At 42.6% G+C, this 27,406-nt stretch overlaps 1 protein-coding gene across 16 annotated transcripts in view; it reads right to left on the bottom strand.

The window, feature by feature from the left end:
* Positions 1-27,112, bottom strand: part of LOC132892991 (membrane-associated guanylate kinase, WW and PDZ domain-containing protein 1-like) — a 371,376-nt gene extending 344,264 nt beyond the window's left edge. For all 16 annotated transcript variants that reach the window (XR_009655496.1, XM_060931644.1, XM_060931640.1 and 13 more), the window contains exon 1: positions 26,346-27,112. Coding sequence is in view for 15 of the 16 variants with exons in the window: in XM_060931644.1 (XP_060787627.1) it covers positions 26,346-26,640 (295 nt within the window). In the remaining variant the exon portion in view is untranslated. The remainder of the gene's footprint in view (positions 1-26,345) is intronic.
* Between the last annotated feature and the right edge of the window lie 294 nt (positions 27,113-27,406).

The following is a 27,406-nucleotide window of genomic DNA, read 5'->3' on the forward strand; positions in this document are numbered from 1 at the left end:
ACACACTCTACTGGCTCTTACAATAGGAAACACCTGCATGGAACAACCTTTGAGCCTGATCTGTTTCCGTATGGTCACGCTTTTTTTTGCCAGGGCTTTTGATCCTCACTGCACCTTGACAACGTGTGTTTGCCGTCAGCACGACTCCAGAGTTCTAGTGGTGAAAAACAGCACAGGCCAGTCTGTCTCATGATAGCCATTATCAGAACAAGACTTACATTGTTCCAGCTGCTGGAAAGTGTCAGCAAAAACTCCAACGTGAGCCTTTATGTTCTTGGCTCAGTAACTCTAAACAAATACTAAAACTATTTTCCTTCTTGATTCCATTTCATTTGAGGCCGGGACTCAATCACAGGGTGCATTCACATGGGAGTAATCCAGCCGAACCATGGCTTGATTGCATAATTCCATACACCGCTTTTGTGCACTCAGCTATACAAAATGGTAGGAACTGGGTTCATCAGTTTGTTGACACTTTTTTTTTTTTTAAGTCATTTTCCCCATGTTACCAACACTCATGCGGTGAACAGCATTTTTTGGATGCATGGCATGTAATCGTATAGGAACACCTATGAACGAGGAGCTGATCACAAGATTTTTAGCCATGGAAGCCGGTGTGAGATGAGATGTGCGTTTTCCAAACTAGCACTCGCACCACAGACGTGAATAAATTAATCCAATGACTGTCTGGTTTAAATATTAATAATTACAACTCCTTCTTAGAGTTTGGCTGAAGCGAATCCCAGAACACCACTTTCAACAGGACCATGGATCAGTTCTCTGGACCGCTCTCGGGCTCAAAAACCTTCACATTCCATCAAGCAAGCATGAGGTCACATGATCTCAACCTCTTATTTACATTCCGATGTACAGACACACTCACCTAACATCACGAGGAGCATGTGAGTGTTTACTGAGTATTTTATAATAAGTGATACGACCAGATCGCAATCAAATCAAAACAGATGCCTGCTTCAGTTGCTAAAAGGGAAACAGAGCACGAGGCTCAAGGTTAACTGTGCTTCTTGTCCTTTGTTTACCAACACTGTTAATCTCTACTTTCTGTCTGATATGCTATCAGCTAAAACAAGTCACATTTCATCCGTCCTCTTCCAAAACACCACCACACACTCGTAAACATCCGAGCTCAGGTGTTAGACGCAAGTCACGTCACTGTTGCCGCTTGGTGACTTTCTATTTGTAATTTGTGCCAATGAGAGCAACATGTACAGCGGTGCTTGAAAGTTTGTGAACCCTTTAGAATTTTCTATATTTCTGCATAAATATGACCTAAAACATCAGATTTTCACACAAGTCCTAAAAGTAAATAAAGAGAACGCAGTTAAACAAATGAGATAAAAAAATATTATACTTGGTCATTTATTTATTGAGGAAAATGATCCAATATTACATACATCTGTGAGTGGGAAAAGTATGTGAACCTTTGCTTTCAGTATCTGGTGCGACCCCCTTGTGCAGCAATAACTGCAACTAAACGTTTGCGGCAACTGTTGATCAGTCCTGCACACCGGCTTGGAGGAATTTTAGCCCATTCCTCCGTACAGAACAGCTTCAACTCTGGGATGTTGGTGGGTTTCCTCACACGAACTGCTCGCTTCAGGTCCTTCCACAACATTTCGATTGGATTAAGGTCAGGACTTTGACTTGGCCATTCCAAAACATTAACTTTATTCTTCTTTAACCATTCTTTGGTTGAACGACTTGTGTGCTTAGGGTTGTTGTCTTGCTTCATGACCCACCTTATCTTGAGATTCAGTTCATGGACAGATGTCCTGACATTTTCCTTTAGAATTTGCTGGTATAATTCAGAATCCATTGTTCCATCAATGATGGCAAGCCGTCCTGGCCCAGATGCAGCAAAACAGGCCCAAACCATGATACTACCACCACCATGTTTCACAGATGGGATAAGATTTTTATGCTGGAATGCAGTGTGTTCCTTTCTCCAAACATAACACTTCTCATTTAAACCAAAAAGTTCTATTTTGGTCTCATCCATCCACAAAACATTTTTCCAATAGCCTTCTGGCTTGTCGACATGATCTTTAGCAAACTGCAGACAAGCAGCTATGTTCTTTTTGGAGAGCAGTGGCTTTCTCCTTGCAACCCTGCCATGCACACCATTGTTGTTCAGTGTTCTCCTGATGGTGGACTCATGAACATTAACATTAGCCAATGTGAGAGAGGCCTTCAGTTGCTTAGAAGTTACCCTGGGGTCCTTTGTGACCTCACCGACTATTACACGCCTTGCTCTTGGAGTGATCTTTGTTGGTCGACCACTCCTGGGGAGGGTAACAATGGTCTTGAATTTCCTCCATTTGTACACAATCTGTCTGACTGTGGATTGGTGGAATCCAAACTCTTTAGAGATGGTTTTGTAACCTTTTCCAGCCTGATGAGCATCAACAACGCTTTTTCTGAGGTCCTCAGAAATCTCCTTTGTTCGTGCCATGATACACTTCCACAAACATGTGTTGTGAAGATCAGATTTTGATAGATCCCTGTTCTTTAAATAAAACAGGGTGCCCACTCACACCTGATTGTCATCCCATTGATTGAAAACACCTGACTCTTCAAAATTACCTGCTAATCCTAGAGGTTCACATACTTTTGCCACTCACAGATATGTAATATTGGATGGTTTTCCTCAATAAATAAATGACCAAGTATAATACTTTTGTCTCATTTGTTTAACTGGGTTCTCTTTATTTTTAGGACTTGTGAGACAATCTGATGTTTTAGGTCATATTTATGCAGAAATATAGAAAATTCTAAAGGGTTCACAAACTTTCAAGCACCATTGTATTCCCAAAAGAAAGTAGGGTGTGTGGGGGTGCATGTGCATGTGCATGTGTTCAAATTCTGTAAAGCTGCTTTGCGACAATGTTTATTGTTAAAAGCGCTGTACAAATAAACTTGATTTGATTTGATGTGCATGAGTGTTTAATATTTGATTAAAAAATGTGAGATTAACTGAAGTGTAGTGTTATTGCTACATTAATGCAGCAACAGTCACTCTTACAAAACAAAAGTGTTAATGATTTCCCAAGTTATAAACACACAGAGCCATTCAAGGCCACATGAAGCTGTGAAAAGGAAAAAAAAACCAACAGGTGTGTTTGTGTGCATGAGAATGTGTGCCTGTGAAACCAGCAGGACCAATGGATGACACGGACTCTTCTGCTGGAATGTGAGATGAAGGGAAAATTTTCGACATGTTATCCTGTGTCCTCTTAACCTCTTGTCCGTGTGCTCATTATTTATAGTTACTCTCAGGTCACTCCCATCTATCCGACATTTATCTCTGTCTACAATCCTAACAGTTTCTGTCAGAGCTATGGGAAACAAATGTTGCTCACTGATATTTCAGGTGTTATCTGGAGATATGCACGCAATCCTGGTTCAACACGATCATTTTGTGCGTGCGCGTGTGTACACATGCATTTTAAACTTAACGGGTTGTATTTTTTTTTATTTAAAAATGACTTAATATAAATTTTACAAAATCTGATTTTAACATCCATCCATCCATTATCTGTAGCCACTTATCCTGTTCTACAAGGTCGCAGGCAAGCCGGAGCCTATCCCAGCTGACTATGGGCGAGAGGCAGGGTACACCCTGGACAAGTCATCAGGTCATCGCAGGACTGACAGACACAGACAACCATTCACACCCTCATTCACACCTATGGTCAATTTAGAGTCACCAATTAACCTAACCTGCATGCTTTTGAACCGTGGGGGGAAACCGGAGCACCTGGAGGAAACACGATTTTTACATAATTTTGAAAAAATTATTTGAACTATCCTGACTTGCAAGCGAAGTAAACCAAACCCTTGGGAAAAGACCGATGCATGTCCCAGTGCTCGGTGCTTGCAGAAGTAAAGTGCTCACATCACTGCCCCACAGTCACAAATATTAGGGCATGAGGTGCTGGGACTCATGAGCATACAGAGCCCTGCTTGAGCGCGGAGTGTGAAGAGGAGAAGTTTTTGCGCATGAGTGTACTTCCATTCTGCGTGCACTTGGCAGAGAAATGAGTACACTTTCCGTTCACTCACTCACAGAAGCAGTGCTTTGCTCACAAGATTAATGAGACTTTTTTTTTGGGGGGGGGGGGGGGGGGGGGGCAAGGCACGTGTTCCCACAGCTATGATTGAGAGTGACCAACCAATCCCCTTTCTTATAGAAACAGACCTTGAGCTTATTGTGGCAGAAGGGGTGCAGTCAACCATCAATGGTTATCTATTAACTTGTGTCTCTGTCTGTCTTTCAGATGGCCAGTATCGAGAGAGAGCACTGCGTTCCCAAACGTGTTTATTTGTACAACCCCGATTCCAAAAAAGTTGGGACAAAGTACAAATTGTAAATAAAAATAGAATGCAATAATTTACAAATCTCAAAAACTGAGATTGTATTCACAATAGAACATAGACAACATATCAAATGTCGAAAGTGAGACATTTTGAAATTTCATGCCAAATATTGGCTCATTTGAAATTTCATGACAGCAACACATCTCAAAAAAGTTGGGACAGGGGCAATAAGAGGCTGGAAAAGTTAAAGGTACAAAAAAGGAACAGCTGGAGGACCAAATTGCAACTCATTAGGTCAATTGGCAATAGGTCATTAACATGACTGGGTATAAAAAGAGCATCTTGGAGTGGCAGCGGCTCTCAGAAGTAAAGATGGGAAGAGGATCACCAATCCCCCTAATTGTGCGCCGACAAATAGTGGAGCAATATCAGAAAGGAGTTCGACAGTGTAAAATTGCAAAGAGTTTGAACATATCATCATCTACAGTGCATAATATCAAAAGATTCAGAGAATCTGGAAGAATCTCTGTGTGTAAGGGTCAAGGCTGGAAAATCATACTGGGTGCCCGTGATCTTCCAGGGATGAGAGTGGGTGGTCACCAAAAAAGCAGAAAACAAGATGGCGCCTGAAGCCGGGGGTCTGGGAGGGATACCCCCCCCAGGAAAATTTTGAAAAATAAGGCCTTACAAACCACTTTTCCTGCAATCTAGATAAAAAAAAAAATCTGTTGTCTTTTTTATATATTTACATGAAAATATGTTTCAAATCAAGAGGAGTATTGTTTGAATTCAAAATAAAATCACATTCTACATTCAGGGGTATGGTTATAATTTCTCATCTCATCTCATTATCTCTAGCCGCTTTATCCTTCTACAGGGTCACAGGCAAGCTGGAGCCTATCCCAGCTGACTACGGGCGAAAGGCGGGGTACACCCTGGACAAGTCGCCAGGTCATCACAGGGCTGGCACATAGACACAGACAACCATTCACACTCACATTCACACCTACGGTCAATTTAGAGTCACCAGTTAACCTAACCTGCATGTCTTTGGACTGTGGGGGAAACCGGAGCACCCGGAGGAAACCCACAAACTCCACACAGAAAGGCCCTCGCCAGCCCCGGGGCTCGAACCCAGGACCTTCTTGCTGTGCGGCGACAGCGCTAACCACTACACCACCGTGCCGCCCGGTTATAATTTATGATCAACAAAAATGACAAACTAAATTCACATTAAACGCAAGTTTTATTAATTATCAAAATGTTCATATATTAAATAAAATTTAAGGAGAAAAAGGTCAGTCACCCTATGTCCTCATTAGTTGCATATGATTTCCAAGTCTTTTGAAATATTTAAGTTTTCAAAACTATCAGCATACTTTTGTAAGAACTGTTATGATTGGCTATCATGCTCTCGCCAGCGATGTTTTGGCCAATTACATTGTAGATAACACGTATTCTACCGCGAGACTTAGCGAGAGAGTAAAGATGGCGAAAATGTAAACATGTAACATCGTCGTATGCTTGAGTATCACAAAGGAACATACCCCAACCCCCCTCAATGAAAAAAAAAATCTCAGTGGATTTGGCATATCGATTTTCGCTCAGAAAAAGCGGAAATCCGCCGAAAAGCGGAAAACTCTCATCCCTGATCTTCGGGCCCTTAGATGGCACTGCATCACATACAGGCATGCTTCTGTATTGGAAATCACAAAATGGGCTCAGGAATATTTCCAGAGAACATTATCTGTGAACACAATTCACCGTGACATCCGCCGTTGCCAGCTAAAACTCTATAGTTCAAAGAAGAAGCCGTATCTAAACATGATCCAGAAGCACAGACGTCTTCTCTGGGCCAAGGCTCATTTAAAATGGACTGTGGCAAAGTGGAAAACTGTTCTGTGGTCAGACGAATCAAAATTTGAAGTTCCTTATGGAAATCAGGGACGCCGTGTCATTCGGACTAAAGAGGAAAAGGACGACCCAAGTTATTATCAGCGCTCAGTTCAGAAGCCTGCATCTCTGATGGTATGGGGTTGCATTAGTGCGTGTGGCATGGGCAGCTTACACATCTGGAAAGACACCATCAATGCTGAAAGGTATATCCAGGTTCTAGAGCAACATATGCTCCCATCCAGACGACGTCTCTTTCAGGGAAGACCTTGCATTTTCCAACATGACAATGCCAAACCACATACTGCATCAATTACAGCATCATGGCTGCGTAGAAGAAGGGTCCGGGTACTGAACTGGCCAGCCTGCAGTCCAGATCTTTCACCCATAGAAAACATTTGATGCATCATAAAACGGAAGATACGACAAAAAAAGACCTAAGACAGTTGAGCAACTAGAATCCTACATTAGACAAGAATGGGTTAACATTCCTATCCCTAAACTTGAGCAACTTGTCTCCTCAGTCCCCAGACGTTTACAGACTGTTGTAAAGAGAAAAGGGGATGTCTCACAGTGGGAAACATGGCCTTGTCCCAACTTTGAGATGTGCTGTTGTCATGAAATTTAAAATCACCAGCAGGTGATCTGGTGCTTGGTCCAGTCAGCAGGTACTCCAGCGGTCCCTCCTGCGACCACTGTTCCCATGCCCGGATCACCGCACAGACTTCATATGGCTTCAGCCTAGGGGCCCCCACGCCTCACAGGGGGGCCCCCAATTGGTCAAAAGAAGAAAAAAAAAAAAAAAACCTTCATATTCATCGGCTCAAAATGAATATTTAAATAAACGGACGCTGATTGGGTGAGGCAAATCCGCCTTCCATATATAAACGTTAGACGTCACACACGACGTCACTCCACAGTTGAACAGTGAACATGTGTGACAGAAAATACGAGAGCGGTGCTCAAAAGCGCAAGGCGCAACAGCAAAAAGCCCAACATGACAAAGCTCTATTGAGCAATATACCAAAACTAACAGGGTTTTTTAAACCTAATGAAACCCAACTGGCAAGTGCAAGTCATCATGACACTAGCGTTTAATAATGTTTATATAATGTTAATTAATATTATATATATATATATATATATATATATATATATATATATATATATATATATACATACACACATACATATATATATATATATATATATATATATATATATATATATATATATATTACACACACACACACACACACACGTTTAATAATGAAAAAAACAAACAAAAAAAAACTTTAAAATGTAGAAAATAGACAGTTCTTTACAGGTAAATGGGATAAGATGGTGGTGGCCGGGGGGGCCTACAGCAACTTGTAGCCTAGGGGCCCCTGGCCATGTTAATCCGGCCCTGACTGTTCCCATTCAGCTGGTAAAGATGGGGCCACAGGATGACCCAGAAACCTTCCTCAAGCTGTTTCACGCGTGTCACGGAGGCAAGCTCATGGCCAACCTCACAGTAGGCAGCCCATCTATAGACCCCTTGCGCATGATGTCACGCATCACGTGATAATTACACCTGGGGGTCAGACAGACACCGTCTTTCGTGTAAGCAAGGCTTAGTCTGTCTTCAATATAGTTCATTTTTGCACTGTTTTTGGTTGTTCAAATAGAGAAATAGATAAAAAGGTGTTACCGTCTCCCCGCTCTCAAGAAAAACGTTAAAGAGAAGCAAACGCTTCAAGAACAAAAGAAAGGACTGGTTATAAAGAGAATACGAAGAGAGGAGCTCAGCCTGAAAACTCCAGAGAAATACACGATTGTATTTAAAATGTATTTTTTTTTTAAATAGAAAGTCGGACGCGAGTATGGAAGAGTTTGCTTAAGAATCTCATTTTATTTTTTCTGCTCACATTCGAGTTATTCATGCAAGTGTTTGATTTTCTTACAGGTGAAGCAGCTTCCTTATTCCACATGGAAAACCCAGATTGGTTTCAAGCAACTTGGACATAACTCAGTAAAAAACCCAACAAGGAGCAACATGCACAGTATATCCTGAAAGAACAGAAAAGATTAAGAGCAGAGAGCGCTGGAGCTTTGTTTCTGTTATCAGAGGAACACAGTCCTGTGCAAAAAGTCACCATGGAGCCAGAGTGTAGTAATGAACCAACAATTCAAGAGTGTTCTACACCCACAGACTGAACTTTACAACAGCTGCATGCGTGTGAAACAGAAATAAACCGACTAAGGCAGGAAAAACTATTTTGGATAAAATTGTTATTGTCCGTTACACACTTAACCTGTGTGACTCAATTGTGCCTTTTGAATAGAGAATAAATGAAGAGGAAAGTGAACATTAACTTTTCACTGCCATTATTACTACAAGGGTGATTATAGTTACTATCTGATTATAGCTACAACTGGAATGCGCTGTTTGTTAGCGTTTGTAATTATTGTACCATCCATTATTAGGTAAAATTAAAATCTTACAATATCTATTTGAAAGTCTAGAGCAAGATATTTTGTTATTTTACAAATAATAACACTTCAGATATTGTTTTAACAATAAGTATCAATGTATAAATGACAGAGTGCAAATAGCTCTGTAACTAGATGTCCTTGGAGTTGTTGAGACATGGAGGGCTGGGAATACCATCTAGCCCACAGTTCAGGTAGGAGTCCTTTGAGGGTAAATGCTTTGGCTTTCACAACATTCTGTTACCAAAAGCTGACGGTGGGAAAAATTCTTTATACAAAAAGGTTTTCTTGCTTTTGTAGTGTTTTTTTTTTTTAAACTGTTCTTCCATATCAGGACTCTTCAGGAAAAAGAAGGTATATTCCAACATGTACCTAACACTAGGTCACAAATCTGCATCGTCATTCCAGTCGTTTTGAGGAATTCTGTATGGCTCATAACCGCTAACAAACTAATTTCCACGTACATCGATCCTTCGTTTCTTTCTGACTAAGATTATCCAAGTAATCCAGTCATAGAGCTTTTTTTTTGCTGTAGTTTTCTTTGGACAACAGCAACAGACCCCAGACATCTTCGCTTGGCTTCAGTATGTAAACAAAGTTCACTTGTCCCCCAGGTATACGGTAGCAACGGTTGCTAACGTAAATGTGACATCAGTGCAAGGGGTCTATTGCTGCTCCTGTCCGGAGAAGCACAGCACACGGCTCAGCAGCTCCTGGCCACCAGCATGCTGGAGTCCCCAGACCTGAAGTGGGCTATACTGCAAAGGGTCAGCTGTGACCCAGAAGAACATCACCAGCATTTCCACGTGCTGGCCTACGGCAGAGTTGGCCACCCATTTACGTTCATGCAACAGCTCCAGAACACCTGCCAACGGTGGCTGCTGGCAGGCAAGTGCGACCTGGAGGACGTCATCAAATCGCATGACACTGGAGCAATTCATTGCCCAACTGCCAAACGAGACTTCGACGTGGATCCAGTGTCACCGCACGGCATCAGTGGAGGAGGTGGTCCGGCTGGTAGAGGACCACCTGACGGCATTTCTGAGAGCAGGCATGCCTGCAGCCTCTCCTCCTCTTGTCTCTCCTCGCCCCTCCCCTACCCCAGCACTGTGGAGACGGGCCAATTCCCCCGATATCCACTCCAGTCTGTCCTCATGTCTCTTCACCCCTCTCTCCTTCTGTGTCTGTGCTGTCACTAACCCTCTTCCTCTCTCCACAGGTGGACCCACCCGTGCCCACCAAAATTGGGGGAAAGTCTGGGCAAGTCTATTGGCACAGCAAGAAGGCTGGGATTTCCCAGGATCAGCACTTCCACAAGGAGGCAGGGATTCTGATCTACATTCCTGATGCACCACGGGCTTCCTCCAATTGAGCAGAAACATACCGTATCTCTGAGTATTCAAGAGGGTACACATCAGGCTTTCGTGGATTCTGGCTGTAATTAGACCTCCATTCATCAAAGCCTGATTCATTCAATGGGGGGCACTGGGAAATGCAAGATTGGTGAAGTTGAGATGTGTACACGGGGATGTTCAGAAATATCCACGAATGCCTGTCACTATTCATTTCTAGGGTGAAAAGCAGAAGCCTCACCCATGCACTTACCCTGGGGACAGATTGGCCAGGGTTTAAAACACTAATAAAACAGTTAATAGTGGCTGGGTCCTACAATAGCACATCACAGCAACATTGTCTGGGGAGGCAATCATTGGAGCATCCGTGTCAGCTCCATGTCACGAGGACATTGAGAGTGGGGAGGACCCTGCCCCTCCTCACTCTTTGGGAAATCCCTCTGGGGATTTCCCGCTGGAGCAGATGCAAGACGAGATTCTGAAGCACACTTTTGATCAAGTGAGAGTAATTGATGGTCAAAACCTCCAGCCTAATGTTGCGTTTTCTTTTCCGTATTTTTCCATTATTAAGGTCATATTGAATGATGCAGGACACTCAGACGAAAGAAGAAAGGACAGTCATTGGTTCTGAAGAGCCATAGGTAACCTTTATTCCATGCGGCCCATCACAAACCTATGGCTGGGCATTTGGGGCAGAATTAGGGCTGCTCGATATTGGAAAAAATCAAGATCACGATTTTTTCAGTAAATATCGATATCGCGATTTTTAAAACGATATTTATACACCTTTTTTTAAAGCCCCGATCATCAACACCCGAGGCACCGGGCCACATTTTTATAGTACAGGCCTCATAGGCTACCTGTCAACCCTTCCCGTTGTACCCTGAAACGCCTTTTACTTAAACTATTTACTGTGCAAGCGCGTACTTTGCATAGGTCCTATCGCCTGCACAAGGCTCACGTTCTCCTCACTCAACATTTCCGATCACAGAGGATGGAGCCAGCGCTGGTATTACCAGTGATTACTGCGTAACGTCCACACTGGCTCGTAGCCAGCCAAGGATAAAATCTCTCTCTCTCACACACACACACACTACAACGTAAGCTTGTGTGTTGTTAAGACACCAACATTAAACACGCACACACACGGACTGGCCATCGGGAGTAGCGGGAGTTTTCCCGGTGGTTCAGTGTGGGCCGGCGGAGAAAAAAAAAAAAAAAAAAAACAGTTGCGCGCTGGCCTTTAATATGATAAGCAATGTTAACAGTTTCTTTAAGAAACTGTTAACATTGCTTATCATATTAAAGGCCAGCGCGCAACTGTTTTGTTTTGTTTTTTTCTCCGCCGGCCCACACTGAACCACCGGGAAAACTCCCGCTACTCCCGATGGCCAGTCCGTGTGTGAACACGCACAATATAGAGACAAGTCCTTAAGAATTAACATACATGAAAATAGCTCAGCGGCATGTAAACATTCCCTGAAAGTGTAGGTGGCACTGCGGCTAGATGCTACGTGAAATGGCACAAGGCAAACACCATGCTTCGCTCAGTCAACAGACAAAATCCACGAACCCAGTAGTCCTCCTACTACTGTGGGTTAGTGTTCTGTGGCCAAAAACACCCCATGCACAGTCATTCCAAAACATCCCCACTAGTTGCAGGTTATGTCTCAAATACAGATATGCATTGTGGATTAAGCGATCTATTTTCAAGCATCAGGCTTCTCTTCCTTCATCTTCCAAATGTGGACTCCGCTATCTTTTTGGCATGTCAGCATTGAAATACCATTTGCAGAGATATTTCACTCGCCATTAGGAAAAGTAAAAGCAACACATGATTAGGGCTACATGATTAGCAGGGGGACACCGTTTTAAGCGCACGGAATTTTAAAAACAATGTAATTACATCTGAGTCCGTCTACATCGCGCAATAAACCCGTCCTTAGCAGAACCTACTTCAAAGCATGATGCTAGCTGCAGATGCACAAGTCAAAATCAAATGAACCCAAGTAAACATGCCGCGGCGGGCAACATTAATAACCAAATTGCCTTACCTTAAAACGCTGCCTTGACCACAGGACGACTCGCAATTATTCCACTTAAATCCACACGGTTTAACACATCTAACACAGCTAGCAAGCTGGATATGTGCTAATATTGTTGTGCTTGTTTTCTTCCGTAGATGCCATTTTTACATTACCCAGTCCCACATCCAAAAATATGACGTAAATATATGTTAATTGTATTATTATAACTATTAGCAAGCAAATCAAACAACATATTAACAAATCAATATATCAAATCACCCAACACGTATGAAAACAGAAGAACTGATTTTTTACTGTTGGAGATATCGCGGGAGTAGAATGGATGACGTATACAAGGCTACGGTGTGCCTTAGGGGACAGAAGGGTTGTTTTACCTTACAAATGACAAAAAATCGTTTCATATCGATATTATGAATTTTGATATCGTTTGACACCAATATCGATATCGTGATAAAAATACGATATATTGCACAGCTCTAGGCAGAATAAAACACTAAATCGTCTCATGGCCTGCTTCTATTGGCCAGGGATTCGTGCCAATGTCTGCAGCTTGCCGTAAATACCAGCTGGTAAATCCAGCAACCACACCAAAAGTACCATTGCGTCCATTACCATAAATTGAGATCCCTTTTGAAAGAATTGGCATGGATCTTTTCATCCCATTGGATCGATCTACACAAGGGTATCACTTTGTATTAGTCATAGTGGATTATGCAACATGATATCTGGAAGCAGTGCCTCTTCACAATATCTCTGCACGTAGTGTTGCAGAGGCACTCTTCCATATTATCTTTCAAGTCGGCCTTCCAAAAGAAATCCTGACTGATCAAGGCACTACTTTTATGTCACAAACACTACATAAACTGTACGAATTACTGGGGATTAAATCAATTCGTACCAGTGTTTGCCATCCGCAAATGGATGGGCTGGTCGAGCGACTTAATCAAATGCTTAAAAACATGATTTGTAAGCTCATTCACAGGGACACTAGAAACTGGGATAAGTGGCTAGACCCTCTGATGTTTGCAGTGCACGAGGTTCTACAAGTCTCCACCAGGTTTTCCTCATTTGAATTGCTGTATGGGCACAAGCCCCATGGCACCTTGGACATCATTCATGAAAATTGGGAGTAGGGACCTTCACAAAGCAAAAATGAAATCCAGTACATTCTTGACCGGAGACAAAATCTCCACGCAATGAGTCACATAACCCAGGAGAATTTGCTATAAGCACAAGCACATCAATCCTGCCTGTACAACAGAGGGACATGGCTAAAAAAGTATTTGCACCGGGAGATAAAGTGCTCATTTCAGTGCCGACGTCAAGCTCAAAATTATTTGGTCAAGGTGCAAGGGCCCTTTGAGGTCACATGGCGAATAGGGGGAGTCAACTATGAGGTCAGGCACGCAGATAGGGGTGATGCATGTAAAATTTACCATGTCAATCTCCTGAAACCATGGAGAGAAGAGATTCCTCTCTCCATGAAATTGGCTCTGGTGACGGTAGTTCCCAAGAGGGCGGAGCTGGGATCAGAGGCAAGTCCAAAAGGTGCGACTCAATTCACCGCAGTCTCCTATGGAGAGCACCTCTCACCGTCCCAGACAGCACAGGTTAGCAGGCTACAGGAGTAATTCTGCGATGTGTTTTCACCCCTACCTGATTGCACGGACCTCACAGAGCACCACAGAGACTTTCTCAGGGGTGGTGGTGCACAGCCGCCTGTATCGGCTCCCAAGCGAATGAAAAATGTGATTCAGGATGAACTCATGATGATGCTTGACATGGGAGTAACTGAGGAGTCGCACAGTGACTGGAGAAGCCCGGTGGTCCTAGTTCCCAAGAACGACAGGATGGTCCGGTTCTGTGTAGACTATAGAAAAGTCAACGAAGTATGGCATCTGGGCTTTCACTTGGGTCTTAGGCAGGTGCATCCCCAAATTGATAAGACTGCAGCAATTGCGGCCTGCCCAAGACCGAAGACCAAAAAGGGGATAAGGCAGTTCCTGGGGCTGGCTGGCTATTATAGGCGGTTTGTGCCTCATTTTTCAGACGTCACCAGCCAGCTGACTGACCTCACTAAAAAGCAGGCACAAGATCCGGTCCAGTGGACAGAGCCATGCAAACGGGCTTTTGTGCAGGTTAAAGCGGTTTTGTGGGGGGGCCTGCTGTTGCATTCTCCCGACTTTTCTCTCCCTTTTGTTTTGCAGACCGACGTGTCAGCTGGTACCATGTGACGAGTTACACCTATGTCTAATCACTGGCTGTCTAATGTGTGTCTTTCAGATGGCTAGTAACGAGAGAAAGCTGCATTCCCCAACATGTGTTCATAGTCACTGAAAAGTGATCTGTAAAAATAAAGCACACCTTGAACTGTTGAGCCTGTCTCCAGTTCCTCACTGCCCCAACCTCAGAAAGTATTACAATTATTCAGAGTAAAATTCCCAAAACGGCAGCAATCACAGTACATGCAATGTAATCCTCATTACAACTACAGCTGAACTAAGCATATAGCTAACATATGCAGGGTTTTTTCTAGAAAAATTTAGTATGAGGACGCTCACCATGGCGAGGGAGCAAAGCGGGGAGATGGTGCCGGTTGCCCCCCCCGCCATGCAAAGCCTTTGAAAAATGCTCCAATGGGACATTCTGAGACTATCTGAGAGGGAAATTGTAACAAATTGTCTGTCAACATTGAAAAAGAAAGTAGTAATCTTCTTCTGCCCCGGACAGTCTTTGGCTTTCTTCCGCTTCGTGCCACGGGATGACATCTTTAAATGCCCAAGTGTCAACAAAAACAACTCGCGAACTACTTGTCAAAAGCTCCCGCGCCGGTGGGTGAAAGGTCATTCAGTCTCGAGAAATCTCGCTCTACAAGTCAGCTGACCTTGTATGTAACCCATGTCAAATCTCGCGAGAGCAGCCGCGACAGGTAAACAACTAAACAACATGGAGCCTCAGTCTGGAAAACGCCAATTCGGATTGTTTTTGCACCGTCTGGCGGTGCATCTACTATGATTGGAATATTTTTGGAGCAATTATAACGTATTTGATGATCAGACACATTGTCACGTAGTGTTGCTGGGATGTTTTCACGGAGTCGGTAAGGGGGCGCACGCCGAGAGTAAGAGGGCGCAGCGCCCCTGTTCCCCCGTTTAGACGAAAGCCTGATATGTATGTAGCATAACAATACAATACGTTTAATTAACTAACATGATGTAACTAAATATGCAACTAACATGAACTGCTAGGCCACCATTTATATTCAATGCCTATACGTATATTTGTTCACACTTACTAACACTGTTCTGCATGTTCAGGTCAGCTCTGAACGCACACACAAAATTCAGCATAGCCAATCTACACCTACAGGCATGTTTTTGGGGAGGTTGGAGGAAACCAAAAAGTTCAGAGGAAACCCATATGGACATGGGAAGAATATGCATGGAAACTCCACACAAAGTCAGAGAGCTCGAACCAGGGGTTCTAGAGATGCGAGCAGGCAATGCTTCCCTTTGCACTCCCATGCATTATAGCTCCTCCACTGTAGGCACTAAAAGGAAGAGCTCATTAACACCAGAAGATCACCTGCTCATCTTCTACACTCATCATCTTTTGTGCGCGTGCGTGCACACACACAGAGCTCTTGTGGGTCAGGCCCATCAGAGTCCCACAGAGTGCATCTCCAGAAATAATCTTAGCCACGTGATACTGGGAGTTGCTTCTGTCAGAAGGATGTCTAATCCACATTAGTGAGTTTTACATTTAAAGAACATCATAGTACCCATACTACCTTCTCTCACACACACACACTTTCCTTTACAAGTGTGTGTGGGTCCTGTGCCAGTACAATCTCTATGGGGTCACTTTTTAGTCCAGGGCTCCTGATTAGTTCCATTCATCTCCCAAAAGCCACCTTGTAGGAGGTTTCTCGATACATGTGTCCTCAGGCTGGGCAAAATATCAGAAAAAATTTATCACGATAAAATGTTTCATTTCAGTCGATATATTAAAAATCATCAATAATTAGTGATAGGTTATTTTTAATAATTACCAGGAAGAAAAAGGTTCAATTTAACCACTTTGATTTGAAACACCTTACTTTTATCAACAATTTCCTCACAGTCTGCACTCGTTTTCTCCCTCCATACCGAGTCATGCAGAGCTACACTTCCCAGAACACACAGCAGCTGACAAACACAGCCGTCTTGTACTACAACACCCAAGCACCACAGGATCTCTCGCGTTCACCAGACTTCTGATTATGCACACAAATCACAGTCACACACTATTTAAGGACTCTCATTTCCACTCTTATCTTGAAGTGCACGTGTCTAACCTTACCAAACTATTGTTTATTGTGCATGCGGTTCTGGTTTTTTGACTTTGAATCACATTTTGGATTTGTCTGCCTGGTTTTCCTAATAAACTATTTAATCCACATTTGTATCCACGTCCAACCCCTTCCTGACACCGTTGTGTCATGTGTTGATGGTGCAACTGAACCATACATAAATGTGTGACCGTCAGTGTGCCACTCGTAGCACGCCCCATTACCAAGAGATATGACCGGCTGTTTATGAGCCAGGGAGGGAACACACTTGGGGTTTGTTCATGCAAACAAACTTTGTGTATTCGTTATGTTGTTTTGCTTTTAATGCAGTGAAAATATGGAACAGTCTCTTGAACAATTTTCTTATCGTTATTGATAAAGTGTCTATCGCCGGTACATATCGCTCGTTTTATCGCCCAGCTCTAACATGGACTCCATTTGTCTTCCTTAAAGACTGTGTATGTGACCAGTGCCTCCTAAGCATGTGTACGTGTGTGTGTGTGTGTGTGTGTGGGGGGGGGGGGGGGGGGGGTTGCATGGCTACTACAAGGTGAATGTTTTACTGCTGGTCAACATGCCCTGAAGAAAGTTTCAAAATGGCTTGTCAAGCAGCAACATCTCCCTCACTCTGCTACTGTCTGTGCATGTCTCCATGTTTTTCTCTAGCTCTCCCCATTACTGGCTGTGCCTCTGTATCTCTATACAGCGAATATATAAAAAATAAATAAATAAATAAAATCTACGCACCCAGTTAACATTACATGATATTATGACGTAAAAAGTGAAACTAAGATAAATCATAGGGAGATCTTTTTTCCATCTTTAATGTGACATAAGCAACAAAACTCAAGTGAAAAACAAACAATGTTTCAGGAGGGAAAAAAGAAAAAAAAAATATAACCTGGTTGCATAAATATGCAAACCTCTTAACTAATATTTTGTTAAAGCACCTTTTGCTTGTAATACAGCACTCAGGCTTTTGGCGTCAGTTACCCCTTTTCCACCAAATCAGTTCCAGGGCTGGTTCGGGGCCAGTGCTGGTGCCGGTTCACAACTCATTCAACTTGCGAGCCAGTTGAGAATCAGTTTGCTTTTCCATAGCTCGCGGTGCCACGTCATTACGTCGCTGTATACGTCATTACGTTGCTGTATACGTCAGTTACGTCGCTACGTTTGCTTAAACCTTGGCGCGAATATCGAAGCAAAAACACGGAAGAAGCAGCAGCAACAACAATAATAATAATAAATGACTTCGTGTTTGTACAGCTGCTGCTTCTCGTCGCTTAAAAATGGCGATCTTGCGCGGTCTTGTTATTGTTGTTGGTCTTAACAACTCCGCCCCCCCCCGCTGACGTAAGCGGTTCTTTCCTCTGGCCCAGCAGAGAGTTGGTGCTTGCCTGGAACCGGTTTTTCTGGCCCCAGAGCCAGTTCTTTGTCAGTGGAAACAGAAAACCCAGTTCCAAACTAAGCACTGGCCCCGAACCAGCCCTGGAACTGCTTTGGTGGAAAAGGGGCAAGAGTCTACCAAATTAGCACATCTTGAGTCAGTAATTTTATTCCACTTTTCCTTGCAAAAATGCTCCAGATTTATTAAATTGCAAGGTAATCTATATTAACTTCACTGCAAAAACTGAGATCTTACCAAGTAGAAATATTTTGAATATAGTCAAGTTTATCTAATATTATAAGTATCACACCTATTATAAGACTCTCATAAACCAAATAAAAGTTTATTAAACCTATTTCAAGACAACTTATTTTAAGCTTCAGATTTTCTTACTCTATTGCAGGGCTGTACAATACAGTCAAAAACATCATACAAATTTTAATCTCAGTCAATATCAATAATTATTATACATACAGGCCACTTTTTCCATGGAATAAAAACGTGTTCTATTCCCTTCTAGTGGGTTTATCGATGGCATGCAATATTGTTCTCATATCGCTTATCCTCCATGTATTGCACCACTCTCCCAAACGAAGAGCGTGCAATATTGTTATAATATTGCACGTTGTCAAGACAACACAATGTCACACATCGGCGCTCATGCGAAGATTGACAAAACTTTACTGCTGCGCATGCACAGAATCATTTATTTGTCGGCCAAGAAAGATAGAGAAGACAGAGTTATTTCAGTGCTTGGATTAAGCACTAAATAAATAAACTGAGAACTGAAACTAAAGACGTGTTGAACACCCAAAAGGCTGCCAAAACTTCATTATATATTCTTCACGCATATTTACAAGAGAAAAACATACCAACGGACATCGAAAAACTGGAAAAGAGACACGTCGGAGATGTAAAACTTCCACGCTAGTGACTGACTGACGGTTTGTGCACAAACATGGCCACAAGGTTTGCTTTATTAAAAGCGGAAAATTTAAAGAGAATTTTGAAAGAGAAAGACACGCTGAACACCCAAAAGGCTACCAAAACTTCACTGGATATTCTTCATGCATTTAATCTTCCGCATTAAATAGATGGAAAAGCTGGAAAAGGACACACATCGGAGACATAAAACTTCTCCGTAAAAAGCACATGAAAGCAGCAATATTTGCAAACGTAAGGTGACACGCCTCTTTTTGACCCAATTATTAAACCAAACAAAATACAAAAGTTTCAAAAACATTCAGCTGTGTGATAATTTTAGTGAGTCACATGCAGAGGGTTTGATCAGTCGTATTATTAATAAAAAAGGTTACATATCTGCTATGTCATGAGCCGCAGTGGTCTCGTGCCCTACTAATGCACCAGTCCAGATCATGGTTTTTTTTCCCATGTCGCCAAAGCAAAAGAATTAAAAATAAAAATAAAATTTAATGGCTTTCAATGTGCAGTTGAAGAGGGTGAAACAGGCGAATGGTTTGAAGTCACCACAGGAGTAAAGCAAGGTTGTAATATGTCAGGGTTCCTGTTCTTGATAGTACTTGACTGGGTAATGAGGAGAACAGTCGGGAATGGCGAAAACGGAATAAGATGGAAATTTACATCAAAGCTGGATGACCTAGACTTCGCGGATGATATTGCATTGCTCTCTTCCACCAAGCAACAAATGCAATATAAATTAAACAAGTTAGACGCAGAAGCTAGGCGTGTGGGATTGAAGATCAATGTGCAGAAGACAAAGATGATGAGAATTAACCCGAGCAGCCAAGAACACTTTACCATCGGAACACAAGACAGGATTGAAGATGTGGAAGAATTTAGTTACCTAGGAGCGACAGTATGTAAAGATGGTGGAAGCATGAAAGACCTGAAGAACCGTTTGTCGAAAGCGAGAGGGGCATTCATAAGACTGAAAAAGATCTGGAGATCCTGCAATATATCAAGGAAAACTAAACTTGGGCTCTATAAGACGCTGGTTGTGCCAATCCTGGTTGTGAAACGTGGAAAATGAATCAAGGAGACAGTAAGATGATAGACGTTTTCAACAACAAATGTCTTCGAAGAATAATGAAAGTACGTTGGGAAGAACATGTATCCACAGAGGAACTCCTGAAGCAAGCAAACCGTAGGCCGCTAAGCAACGAAGTGAAGAGGAGGAGGTGGAAGATGATTGGACACATCTTACGGCAAGACAGAAATAATCTCATGAATGTGGCTATGACCTGGGCACCAGAAGGAAAAATGAAGAGAGGAAGGCCAAAAACAACATGGCGCCGGACAGTTGAGAAAGAAAGAGCTGAGGCTGGATGGAGATCATGGGATGAGGTGAGGGAGACTGCTGCGGACAAGAAGAAATGGAGAGAAACTGCTGAAGCCTTATGTGCCACCTAGGGCGCGAAGAAGACAGGTACAGGTACATTAAACCAAACAAAATACAAAAGTTTCAAAAACATTCAGCTATGTGATCATTTTGAGTCACATTGCAGAGGGTTTGATCAGTCGTATTATTAATAAAAAAGGTTACATATCTGCTATGTCATGAGCCGCAGTGGTCTCGTGCCCTACTGATGCACCAGTCCAGATCATGGTTTTTTTCCATGTCGCCAAAGCAAAAGAATTAAAAATAAAATTTAAAAAAAAAAAAAAAAAAAAAACACACCATATTCCACTGTCCAGTTTTCTCTGCAAACCTGGTGTGACCTATTATGGCAGTATTTGATGCAGAAGCACTGACCTACCATGATTTTTTTTTTTTTAGAATAAGAAAAAAAATCATCTAAACACAGCCTCTGACTCACCAACAGAAAAAAGGCGGCGGGATCCTCACAACATGGTGCGTAAAACCAATGATGTCAGTTACCCAAAATTCAACATGGCATGATGTCAACTTCACATTCCCTATCTAAGAACAGAAATTAATCATACTAAATATTATCCAACATTTGTTATATTTCTATCAAGGTAAATTATATTGTGATAATTGTTTGTTTTATCAACCAGCCCTATTCCATCAACAGATCATTTTACTGAGTTTGAGAAATAAATGGTTACAGTGGGCAAAATTATTTGCCATGAGAATAAGACCAGTTCAAGTTTCAAATTGGTAAAAAAGAAAAATCTCAAAATAGGTTTAATAATCTTATATTTGATTTATGGGGGCGGCACGGTGGTGTAGTGGTTAGCGCTGTCGCCTCACAGCAAGAAGGTCCTGGGTTCGAGCCCCGTGGCCAGCGAGAGCCTTTCTGTGTGGAGCTTGCATGTTCTCCCCGTGTCCGCGTGGGTTTCCTCCGGGTGCTCCGGTTTCCCCCACAGTCCAAAGACATGCAGGTTAGGTTAACTGGTGACTCTAAATTGACCGTAGGTGTGAATGTGAATGGTTGTCTGTGTCTGTGTGTCAGCCCTGTAATGACCTGGCGACTTGTCCAGGGTGTACCCCGCCTTTCGCCCGTAGTCAGCTGGGATAGGCTCCAGCTTGCCCGCGACCCTGTAGAAGGGTAAAGCGGCTAGAGATAATGAGATGAGATATTTGATTTATGGCAGTCTTATAATAGGAAATACTAGATACATTTGATTATATTCAAGATATTTTCCCTTGCTAAAGATGCCTTTTTTTTCCCCCCCCAGTGTTGGATTTGTGCCTTGGGTTCTTATCGTGCTTGAAGGTGAATGTTTTCTTCATGGATTTGGCATAATTTACTTGGGCTTGGATGTATTTTTCATGACAAAGGGATATTACCAGCTCCTTTAATGTTGCTGTAGGTCTCTTGGCAGCCGACCTGATAACGCCTCTTCTTGTCTTTACATCAATTTTGGGGACGTCCTGTTCTTGGTAAAGACACTGCGATGCCCCATTTTCTCCACTTGTTGATTGTCTTCAGTGTTCCATGGGACATCTAATGCTTTGACAAATGTTTTGTACCCCTCTCCTGATCGATACCTTTTTGACAACGAGATCCTTTACATGTTTTGGAAGCTCTTTGTGGACCACAGCTTCAGCAGTTGGACGAAACCAAGATGATGTAAAGAAAATCCTACAGAAACATCTATCCATCCATTATCCAGAGCCTATCCCAGTATCCACTGGGATATCCACTGAGGCGGGGTACACCCTGGACAAGTTGCCAGATCATCTACAGTCAATTTAGAGCCACCAATTTACCTAACTACATGTCTTTGGACTGTAGAGGAAACCGGAGCAAACCCATACAGAGCATGCAAACTCCACACAAAAAGGCCCCCATCGACTACTGGGCTCGAACCCAGAACCTTCTTGCTGTGAGGCGACAGTGCTAACCACTACACCACCATGCCACCCCTCCTACAGAAACATACGATTTTATTTGGAGTTAATCAGAATTACTTCATTGTTGACAGGTGTACAATAATTACTTCTGAACATGAGTTTGAATGTGATTGGTTGATTATGAGCACAGTCACATGTCCCTTTAAAAAGGGTGTGCACACACATGCTGGGACCAGACCACACAAGTTCAGCCTGATTCTGACACGATTTTTCCAGCATAAGGCCTGAATATGACCGTCAGGAATACCAAAAGTCTAGCTGCCAAGACTCTAGCACTTCCAAATTTTTTGTATTTTCTCATCTAGTTTGACAACTCCTATGACATGTTCCTTGGTAGCAGGCTTTTAGTACGAGTCCAGGACTCTGACTCGAGTCCAACTCGTGCCCCAATTTTAAGGACTCATGACTCGATTTGGACTTGAGCACTGATGACTCGGATTTGTGCGTTAACTGCATTCAGACTCGCAAGTTGGAGACGAGGACTCAGAATTTCTCTTTATTTTTTGTATCATGCCATAATAATTTGGCATAAGATATCTACATTAACTTTTGTATGACTTTCGTGCACATGCATCAGATAGACTCTTGTTCCCACTCCAGACAGCGCACGTGCTAAGCAGACTCTCGTGCGTGTGCCGTAAAGTTTCACATAAAGGGAGCAACAGCCAATGTCAAATGGTGCAGTTGGAGTCTTGTTCTCAGACTCGACTCGAAATTTTCTTTAAATTACTTGGACTTGAACACTGGAGACTTGAGGCTGGACTCTGACTCGAGGTTTAGTGACTCGACTCCAACACTCCTTGATAGCCATGATGGTGATTTCTTGACCGTCCTCCGCTATGACATGTAAGGCCATGAACGCTGATTGGTCAGGGTCAAACTTGTAACATTGCCAGTCTCACAACCAAGAATATATGGCACTAGGATTGCTTAATCTAAATGGTGACCATCATAAATATCATCTAGTCTGATCCTGGGATTTTACAACCAGGTTTTCACCTCTGTTTGTCTGTTCCTAACATAACTCAAAAAGTAGTCAACAGATTTTGATGAAATTTTGAGGAAAGGTGAACCATGGACCAAGGAACAAGTGATCAGAGTTTGGTGCAAATTTGGTGCAAACATCTGAAGGGCAGCACAGTGGTGTAATCGTTAGCACTGTTGCGTCACAGCAAGAAGGTCCTGAGTTCAAGCCCAGTGGTCAACGAGGGCCTTTCTGTATGGGTTTCCTCCGGGTGCTACGGTTTCCCCTACAGTCCAAAGACATGCAGGTCAGGCTAATTGGTGGCGCTACAGTAAATTGATCATGAATGTGAATGGTTGATGATCTGGTGACTTGTCCAGGGTGTACACCACCTCTCGCCCATAGTCAGCTGGGATAGGCTCCAGCTTGCCTGCGACCCTGTAGAACAGGATAAAGCGGCTACAGATAACGAATGGATACATCTGGATAGTTTAATACAGTGGTGCTTGAAAGTTTGTGAACCCTTTAAAATTTTCTATATTTCTGCATAAATATGACCTAAAACAACATCAGATTTTCACACAAGTCCTAAAACACATATGTACTATTGGATAATTTTCCTCAATAAATAAATGACCAAGTACAATATTTTTGTCTCATTTGTTTAACTGGGTTCTCTTTATCTACTTTTAGGACTTGGGTGAAAATCTGATGTTTTAGGTCATATTTAGAAGAAACCTGTGTCACATGCACACTTGAAGCACAATGAAATTCATCCTCTGCATTTAACCCATCTGAAGCAGTGAACACGCGCACGCGCGCACACACCCGGAGCAGTGGGCAGCAGTGAACACACACCCAGAGCAGTGGGCAGCCACACCAGAGCACCCAGGGAGCAGTCAGGGGTTCAGTACCTCGCTCAAGGGCACCTCAGCCCAAGGCCGCCCCACGTTAACCTAACTGCATGTCTTTGGACTGTGGGGGAAACCCATGCGGACACGGGGAGAACATGCAAACTCCACACAGAAAGGCCCTCGCCGGCTGCTGGGCTCGAACCCAGGACCTTCTTGCTGTGAGGCGACAGCGCTAACCACTACACCACCGTGCCACCCCATCAGAGGGTCTACCATTGACATTAACATTAGGCATATTTAAAAAGTTTGGTCTATAGTCACTGGATTTATCTAGATCTGTTACTATTAATAAGATTTAATTGACACGAAATGTGGTGAATCACAGAGAAGGAGAATCTCCTTCTTTGCAATTTCCCCAAGTTGGAGCCTGTGTTTATGTATTGTCACAGCACTTTTCTGAGAAGGGTTGTTTTACAATCAGGGTACGCAAGCTAAAAATCACATTTAACACTTATTATCTTCAATATCAAAAGGCTTGACTAAATAAACTTGGTTGTTTATTGTAGCCCTGTGAGAGCTCTATTTACCATGCAAAAAAAAAAGAAATTTGGTGATAACGTTATTTTTGGTGAATGTATGGCAATGTGTGTCATATTTAGCAAAATTACTTGTGTCATTTAGAAAAAGCGCTTTTTTGACCACAGGTAGCTCCAAAAGGGATGCACTTAAATCATTCTTTATACCATAAAACATATTTGGTTCCATATCATTGGAAACATAGTTAAGTTTTAATGTTGAATGCCAGTAAGTTTTCAGACTATGTTGATCAAATTAGTATGTAATTGTGTCAAAAAATGTCCTCTCCGAGACAGCTAATTTTTCAATATGAAATAACATATCTAAAATGATTATTTTCATCCTAAAATGTGGTCAAGATATTGGGACATAAATATTAGAGACAACTAACAGCCTTATATTTAAAAGCACTATGGAAGTAGTGGATTCTGAATTGTCAAAAAAAATGTCCTCTCCGAGAATCACTTCATTTGTTTCTCCCAGCCCTGCTTAAAGCTACACTTAATCTTGTTATAATACAAACTCTTACACATACCTATGTTCATACACTACAGTTCAAAAGTTTGGGGTCACCCAGACAATTTTGTGTTTTCCATGAAAAGTCACACTTGTTTACCACCATAAGTTGTAAAATGAATAGAAAATATAGAGGCTGTCCACACGGCAACGGATTCAGGTGAATCTGATAAAACTGTTTATCGTTTCGGCCTGGCGTCCACACGGCACCGGCGTTTTGGCTGCCCCAAAACGATATATTTTGAGAACGGGTTCCAGAGTGGAAAAATCTGGCAACGGCGCCGTCGCGAAGTCATCTGGATGAGTAGAACGGATTTGTTGACTATGACGTCAGAACCACATGACTAGAACAAGCAGCACTCTCGCTGTTTTGTATGAACCACTGCATTGCATTCACTTTTGTATACAGCTTTTCTCTTAAACAAGTAACTGAACCATTTCTTGAATTTCTTTTTTTTATTGGATAAGACTGCTTTTCAAAATGTTCTCACACAATATAAAAAGTTATATAAATTATATAAAAATGCTTTTCAAAATGTTCACACAATAAGAAAATTAAGTTATATAAAACTATGCACACTAATACAACTAATTTGTACACACAGAAGGCACGATTTCCTCGCGTAGTCGCAGCCATCTTCTTCTTGTTGTGTGCTTGTTCCTGTGAGTGCTTCACGCCGGGTAGAAGAAGGGGTTTATGCGCATGCGTAAATGGAATATCTGTGGTATTTCAAATTAAAACCAAGTGTGAAGATCTCGATTACTACTTTTGCAAACCACTAGTAAAGATAAACAAATATGTGCCAGGAATCAAGCGTTGATACAGTAGTGGGGATATAGTGGTGGGGATACAGTAGTGGGGATGGCTGTGCCAGGCTAGTAATCTCTACTACACAATGAGGCCTGCTGGTGGTCATATTTGTCTGGGTCATACAATTCTGTGTGACATAGCTGACCCGACCCCGGCCCCCCATCACAGTCAGGAACGACAGTGTGGCCCCCAGAGCAAAAAGTTTGGTGACCCCTGGTTTAAAGTGACCTTCACTGAAAAGAACAGTGCTTTTCTTTCAAAAATAAGGACATTTCAAAGTGACCCCAAACTTTTGAACGGTAGTGTATATGTGTATTCATTTCCAAAAGTGCAGATTTGATAGTTGTTGTTTTTTTTATTTGAATTTTGGACCCCAGTGACACAAACTTTGTACCCTGATTGTAAAACAACCCAGAAGTCCTGACTGAACCCTGAACAAACAGTGGATAGCAGGCAGGCAGGCAGGCAGGCATGTGTTATGTTGTGTGTCCTGCTCACCTTGTCGGACTGTTTTCATCCGCACAGGGTCCTTGGTGTTGTCCAGCAGAGCCAGGACGTCGTACAGGGGCAACCCGGACACAGGCAAGCCCTCGACCTCCAGCAGTATGTGTCCCTCAGAGAGCTGTCCGTACTGATACACCACATCCTCCCTCACCGCAGAGATGTAGGTGAAGAGCCCGCTCTGAGCCCCACCGCGCAGCTCCACACTCAGCTCCCCGGAGCCGCTCCTGCGCACAGAGCACTCATTCACTCTGCCCGTCCAGTGGTTCCTCTTCTGGATGTTCTTCGACATGTCCACTGTAACCCAGTCCAGCCCGCCTCAGCGCGAACCCCTCACTGCAACACACCAAACCCCAACTGACTCCAGCTGAGTCATATTCCACTTCTCTGCTACTGATACAAGCAATTTCCAGTCAGAAACTTAAAAAAAAAAAACTCCAACAGAAAGTACATGAAGTCCGAAATACAACTCCTCAGTGGGATTTTGCTTGTTTGTTTCCTTGTTTGTTTGTTTGTTTGTTTGTGTGCGCGTGAAACTTTATTCCTGTCAGACTTGTCAGCAGTCCTACTTTCCGACAAATTACAGACTCTAGACGCCAATTACACCTTTTCGAAACTTTCCTCAGAAGGCGTCGGATTAATTTTACCTCAGAGTTTAACTCGAAAAGACGTCTTCTGTGTTTATTTTTTATTTTTTTTTATAAAATCTTTTCTTTTCTGTTTCTACTTTAAGCAGGTAGCCTTCACACCAGCGCTCGCGACTCGAGCTGATACCGAATTCAACATCACGCGCATGCGCACTAGTAAGCCTCGCAGTAGAGGAAATCCAAGGCTGAATCCCTAATACCAAACCTATTACCCTTTTAAGTGCACTACAACCTGATTGAAATTGCGGTTTCTAGACCCTATGTAGTGACACTTATCATGATTATGAGGCCATTTAGGATACATCCTGGTCACGCCCGTGTCGGGGTCCTAATGCCATCGGTCCTAATTATTTACGAGTTTTTAAAATAGGATTATAACCAAATCCCGCGATATTTTACGATGTTTTGCGC

Source organism: Neoarius graeffei, chromosome 10, assembly GCF_027579695.1.
Source record: "Neoarius graeffei isolate fNeoGra1 chromosome 10, fNeoGra1.pri, whole genome shotgun sequence".
In the NCBI taxonomy this organism is placed as follows: Eukaryota; Metazoa; Chordata; class Actinopteri; order Siluriformes; family Ariidae; genus Neoarius; species Neoarius graeffei.